Source organism: Toxotes jaculatrix, chromosome 12 (assembly GCF_017976425.1).
Source record: "Toxotes jaculatrix isolate fToxJac2 chromosome 12, fToxJac2.pri, whole genome shotgun sequence".
In the NCBI taxonomy this organism is placed as follows: Eukaryota; Metazoa; Chordata; class Actinopteri; family Toxotidae; genus Toxotes; species Toxotes jaculatrix.
The window spans coordinates 25,717,784-25,724,187 of record NC_054405.1 but is presented as its reverse complement, the minus strand read 5'-3'; the positions used below and the strand labels follow the sequence as shown (position 1 = coordinate 25,724,187).

At 41.2% G+C, this 6,404-nt stretch overlaps 1 protein-coding gene across 2 annotated transcripts in view; it reads left to right on the top strand.

Moving 5' to 3' along the window:
- LOC121191307 (hexokinase-4-like) overlaps positions 1 to 3,530 on the top strand; it is a 12,563-nt gene extending 9,033 nt beyond the window's left edge. For both annotated transcript variants that reach the window (XM_041052505.1, XM_041052506.1), the window contains exons 10-12: positions 870 to 1,025; positions 1,536 to 1,769; positions 2,645 to 3,530. In XM_041052505.1, the coding sequence (XP_040908439.1) occupies positions 870 to 1,025; positions 1,536 to 1,769; positions 2,645 to 2,837 (583 nt within the window). In that variant the 3' untranslated portion in view covers positions 2,838 to 3,530. The remainder of the gene's footprint in view (positions 1 to 869; positions 1,026 to 1,535; positions 1,770 to 2,644) is intronic.
- Positions 3,531 to 6,404: the final 2,874 nt, after the last annotated feature.

The window sequence follows — 6,404 nt, the reverse complement described above, 5'->3', positions numbered from 1 at the left end:
CAATCATTTTTAGTTCTTCAAATGATTAGTCAACATATATCCACAGAATATGGACATAATCGTAATAATACACAAACATCGTGTGGTTCCTGTTTGTAAAATGTGAGGATTTGCTGCTTTTCTCAGTTTCATATTGTTACACTGAGGTTCTGAGGGGAGGAAATCGAAATCGAGTCCTGACTCAGATCTAAACACGCTGAGATCAGTCAGTGGGAGTTATACATCCATTATCTCTGATGTCCACAATGAACATTTATATAAATCTGCACTCAATCACACAAAACTCAACTCTCACACAGTTAGAGTGATAAGTGACAGAGCAGCTTCATGCGGGGTCGAAGAGGTGATTCAGAAAGAATCACATTATTTTGAAGTTGCTTCCTGTTTCCCTTCAGTTATGTTGCAACTTCAGCCTGATGCTGAACATGAAGCTGAAACAACAGACGACAGACTCACCCGTCAGTTTCTAAGACAGTTTCTCAGAGTGAATTTTCCAGATTTGTGTGACACCGCGCCGCTCGTCACAAACACATCAGTGACTGATGCAGGAAACATCTCCAGAAACCTCCCGGCGTCGTGGTTGACTCAGAAAAACCTGCAGGAGGTTTTCGGGGAGTAAAGAGGAGTGTTGGCTGTGACTCCTCCATCTGTCCCGCTGAGGTTTCCTGTCCTCGTATGTTGGTGTTCGTGAAAACATTTCTGACTCCCTCCATTTTCACATAAAAGTGAAATTTCACACTGAGCTGATTAACATGTGGAAGGACGAGGAAAAACCTCAGAGATCAGCTTTAAAATGCAAAGACGTGGCTCCACAGTGACGACGCAGCTGACGGACAGTTTGTCCTTTTCTCGGTTTCTTTCTCCTGTAGCTTCGAGAAGATGATCAGCGGCATGTATTTGGGAGAAATTGTTCGACTGCTGCTGGTGAGGCTGACGGAGGAGAGGGTGCTGTTTAACGGTCAGACGTCAGAGGCGCTGCAGACCCCGGGAAGATTCGTCACGAAGTTCATCTCTGAGATCGAAGAGTGAGTGTTTGATTGAGGCTTTTTAAATCAGCTCCGGCCGTTTGTTTCATCAGGAGACATCTGATGAGGAAATCCTCTTCTGTCAGTCCTGTCCTCTTCACTTCTTTCTTTAAGGGGAAATTCAGTTTTTGTTTGTAAAGGTTTTCTGCAGACGCTGCCGCAGTGAATCTCTCCTCCTCTCACATGTAAAACCGCTGCTCACAGAGCAGACGTCAGGTGATTCACTCTGGGTGTCCCTCAGGTAAATCCTGAACCTGGACAGACGGCTCTGCATCACTTTGCACCTTAGACATGGAAAACATTACAGAGGATTTAAAACTTGAGCGTCTCATCCCACTGGTTGACTTTTGTCTCTCTACTGGACTCAGGTGTCTCAGTGAGACTCCTTGATGACATAAAGGTCAAACTGTGTCTGTATGTCACCATCAGACTGTGTGATAGAGGGGGTGCGGGTCCTGCTCTGTCCTCCATGTTGTCCTTCTTTATGTCCTGACGGTGTCTCTGGTTCAGGGAGGACAGAGGTCTGGAAAATGCCCAGGACATCCTGACCGAGCTGGGTCTGAAATGGACTCCGGTCGACGTCCGTGTGGTGCGTCTGGTCTGCGACACCATCTCCTCACGCTCTGCCCGTCTCTGCGCCGCCGCTTTGGCAACCATCGCCAACCGTATCCGTGTCAACCGTGGGCTGGACCACCTGAAGACCACTGTGGGGGTGGATGGGACAGTCTACAGGAAACACCCCAAGTAAGTGAGAATATGTGGAACAGGAAATCCACGAGACTGAGACTGAAAGTTTAATATATTTATTATATATAAATTTATAAAGCAGTGTATAAACTATTAATTAAGCTGCAGGACATCTGGACCAGAATCCATTTCCAAACTGATCATTAACATTTTCAGCTGCAGACTTTTATTAACTCAGAGTCTGACTCAGTTTTGATGTGACGCTGCTTTGACCCTGAGCAGAAGTTTTCATTTTACCACTGAAACAATTAAAATATAAAATAACTGGAAGATAAATAAATGAAAATGAAAATCATTGTTAGATAAAGTGACTCCTTAGATAAATTCTCCTGTAAATGAAAAACTGAGACGTAAAGTTCGGAGGGTCAGTGAAACAGGAAAAAGCTCAGAGACATTCTCACATGTTCACACATTCAGCACTAAGTGTCTTTAAAAAAAAAACAAAAAAAACTTTTAGGTTTCTAAAAAACCCAAACCATCTTTGAGCCGGAGATCGAAGGAAATGAACCTGAGTCCTGATTTTTACACGTAGTGTTTTACTCTTAATTTTGGGGGATATCAGATTTTATTTATCAGTGTGTGTGAACAGGAAGGAGACGGCGCTGGGTGTTGACACTTTAACACACTTCCTGCCTTTGTGAGAGGAACAAACTCTCGCTGTTTAAACGTCCTAAAAACCAAACGTGATTGAACTTTAAGACATTTTTTAAATCGACTCTGTTCCAAACCTTTTTCTTTTTTCTTCTTTCTTTCCTTTTCCTTTCTCATCTGTCTCTCGCTCTCATCTCTCTTTTCTCTTTCACTCCATTCAAACTCAATCCTCCCCCCCTCCCTCCCTCCCCTGTGTCATGTCTCTCTCCCCCCTCCTGTAGCTTCAGCGAGAAGCTCCAGGCGACGGTGCGCCTCCTCGCCCCCAAGTGTAGCATCACCTTCCTCGTCTCGGAGGACGGCAGCGGGAAGGGCGCTGCCATGGTAACGGCTGTGGCTCAGCGGCTGGCTCTCCAGTCCCGGCTGTTAGAGGACAGTGACGGTGAGGACGAGGAGGAGGAGGAGGAAGATAAATAAGAGTAGAGAAGATGCAGAGACACAGTCTGAAATCATTTGGTTTTTAAAGCTTGATACTTAAACACAGCTGTGATTGTTAATACGATGGAAACAGAAGTGGGAGGAGATACTGAGACTAATTCAGTGAAAACAGCAGAACCGAAAAACTTTTCAGCTTCGGTCACTGGCTTTGCTCAGTTTGTAAATGAATGTTTTAGATAAAACAAAACGTGATCAGGATTAATTAACCTTCAACAACAACATTCACAGGCTGCTTATAACAAACCAGTAAGCGCAGTAACAGCAGGGTGTGGAGGTTCTCTGTCACAGGAAAGCAGAAACGAATTGTTGTAAAAATATGTTTTAAATACCAGAAATGAAATTCCTGTCATTCAGAACGAGCCCTTTTAGAATCAGATGAATTATATTATTGAATTTTAATCATTGATTAAATTAATGTGCAGATCTCTTTCATGTTGCAGCTGTTTTATTTTAATAACTTCAGACGATGTATCATAACCTGTAATAAACAGCTGCTCTGTTCTGTTCCTTCATGTTTCTCCTTCACTAAATGTCACAGGAAGTTTTTTTTTTTTTACTCTTTACTCCACAGCATTTGACAGATTTAGTCACTAGTTACTTGGCAGATTTAGATTTTGTGATGAGGCTGTGAATCACTGTTATGGATCAAAATACCCATTAAAACAAGCTCCACAACACGAACATGCTACAGAAACATTAATGCATTTTTTATTGTAATATTTCTACTTTTACTTTAGTAAAACATCTGAACATCTGATTATAATACATCATGATTTATTCAAGTAGATTCAGCATCGTTAATCTGCAGAGTAACTAAAGTTCAAATGTAGAGGAGTAAAAAGTTTGATCTGTGCCTCAGAGTTGTTCTGCTGTAAAAGTATAAAACAGCTGGAAAAATAAAGTAAAAATCAAAGTTGCACTTCAGTACAGAACATGAGTAAATGCGTATTAGAAAGCAGCCACGCTCCAGGTTTGTCACGGTGTATTTTACTGTGTTCATCCAGCGCAGCGTCTCATAGGATTTGTGTGTCTGTCTGTGTAGAGATGTGTAACCGTCACAAACAGAAAACTGGCTTCAGTGAAACGTTTGCAGTGAACGTGGTGTTGAGCAGCGAAGCCTCGACGCTGCAGCAGAGGACAGAGGACAGAAGACAGAGGACGGCAGCTGCAGCTGAAGCCTGTGGCTCCGTCTGTCTGTGATGCTGCAGACGCTCTGCTGCAGCACGAGAGTCGAGAGCCTCTGCAGCCTCTGGGCTCCGCAGCTCTACAATATTTATTAACACCTCATTTCTCAGCACACACACACACACACACACACACTGTCCAGCGCAGTGTTTGAAAGAAAAATGACCGAGGTGCTGCTGAGATGTGGCAGTTACAGTAGCAGGTCAGTGAGCTGCTGTGGTCAGAGTCTGAATTAAACACACAACAGGCGACAATGACACTTTACAACACAGCCTGTGATTTACAGCATGATCAGGTACAAACTAAATACTTCCTGGTTCCTGCTGGTGCTCAGATGTAGGCGCAGTGGAAGAATGTTGTACGTAATAAAAGTTTCATCAGTGCAAACTCAACATTTTCTCCGTCTGTCATTTTGCTGATTAAACGTCGCAGTTTTTTTTACTCGTAGTTTGTTTCTTTTTTTTCTTTTTTTAATTTTCACAGTGTGATATTTGAATTTAAAGCAGCTGAATTCTTCCACGGCTGCTCAGGATTAATAACGTCAGACAGACTCAGACGTCAGCCACAGAGGTTCTTTCACTTTTAATACTTTAAGAACATTTTTCTCTGTAGATTCTGCACAGTTCAGTTTTCAGGTGCCTGGTCTTTACTAGAGTTTTTCCTCTTTGTGCTTCTTTTGCTCAACAACAGAGAAAAAAATATTGTACTTCACTGCTCTACATTAATTTGATGATTAAAATTTGAATTACAAAACATTTTATTAAACCTGGTTCCTCTGTATATGTACACACAAACAAATATATAAATATGTGTATGTGTGTACATAAATATCTATATAATCCCGTAGTATAATAAATAATAATGTCGTGCCTCTAACAGGGCTGATGTCTGCGTGATGAACACACTGACCTGAGTATTTTTCCAGTACCACCCTGGTACTTTTACTTCAGTAAAGCATCTGAAAACTTTTCCCTCCACAGTCTGAAATCCGCCTTAATAACAGCTGACGTTGCTGCTCTGGTTTATTTTGACCTTGATATTTCGTTCAGAACAAATTTGAGCAGTGAAACAAAGAGGAGGAGAGAAACCATGAGGCCGGAGTCACCAGCACAAAGCCTGGTCTGAGTCTGAGTCCAGGCCTGCCTCTACACGAATGTCATGCCGGAGCCTCGTGGTGGGAGGGGGGGAGCTGGCTTCAGCTTTGTAGTTTAAACAGACACGTGCTCTGCCCCCCCCCCCCCCCCCCCCCCCACTGGTGACAACTGGTAACAACAGTTTATGCTCCCTCTCACCAGGATACATGTGTTTGAGTGTGATCACGTTTCTCTGGGAAATCAGCCGAGTTCAGCCGATAATCAGTGATCAGCTGAATCAGGCTGATCCAGACACACAGCCACTTCACTCTAAGACTCATATTTATACATGTGTTTATTAATGTTAATAATCTGCTGTATAAACAGATAATGTGTTGTAATAATGTGAGTATTGAACTGTGTGTAATAAACACTGTAACGTGTCCTTCAGTTCAGTTATAAACCTTTGTTAAATGTTTATATACGACTCATAAACGATGAACAGGGAAACTCACGGTGGCAAACAGATGAACAGCTGCTGTATCTTGTTCATCTGGAGGCAAAGATCTTTGTCGTCTGATCACTGAGGCTGAGATGTGGGTGAAGGAGGAAGTGAGTCCCATTTATTCTGAGTTCAGAGAGATAACTTCACATGAAGCGACTCCACAGAACAATGAAGCGTTCTGCTGAACAGATGAAGGAAAACTGGGAAAGCTGTTAAAGGTGGATTATTTATTTAAGATTATTCTGATTTGGTCCAGGACTGTGAGATCTGATGAATTAGTCCCTCTGCATTTACACTGGATGATTTTTTAGAAACAGATTCTTTCAGGTCTTCTTTTTTTTCTTCATTACAAGATTTATATAAATTTGAAATCAAGGTTCACATCAGACTGTTATGATGTTTAATGTAATAAATTCTCTGTGGTACCTATAAAATATTTATTTGTTCCTACTTAAAGATACAGTGAATAAACAGCATTTCAGAAGTATAATATATTGTATATATAGTATATACTATATATATAAAATGCTGCTGAGTCATCGATAGATTAATGATCTAATAACCTCAGAAATAATAATAAACATTTAAAGAATGAACATTTGAATGAATATTTTTACTTTTGATACTGAAATAAAAAAATACTGTTACTTAAAAGAACTTTTACTTGTAACTGAGTTTGTCTGCATTGTTGTTCTGGTGCTTTCACTTAAATAAAGTTCTGCATTAGTAACAATAATCAAATAATATAAATAACATAACTAATTCTGCTGCTGAGAACTTTTA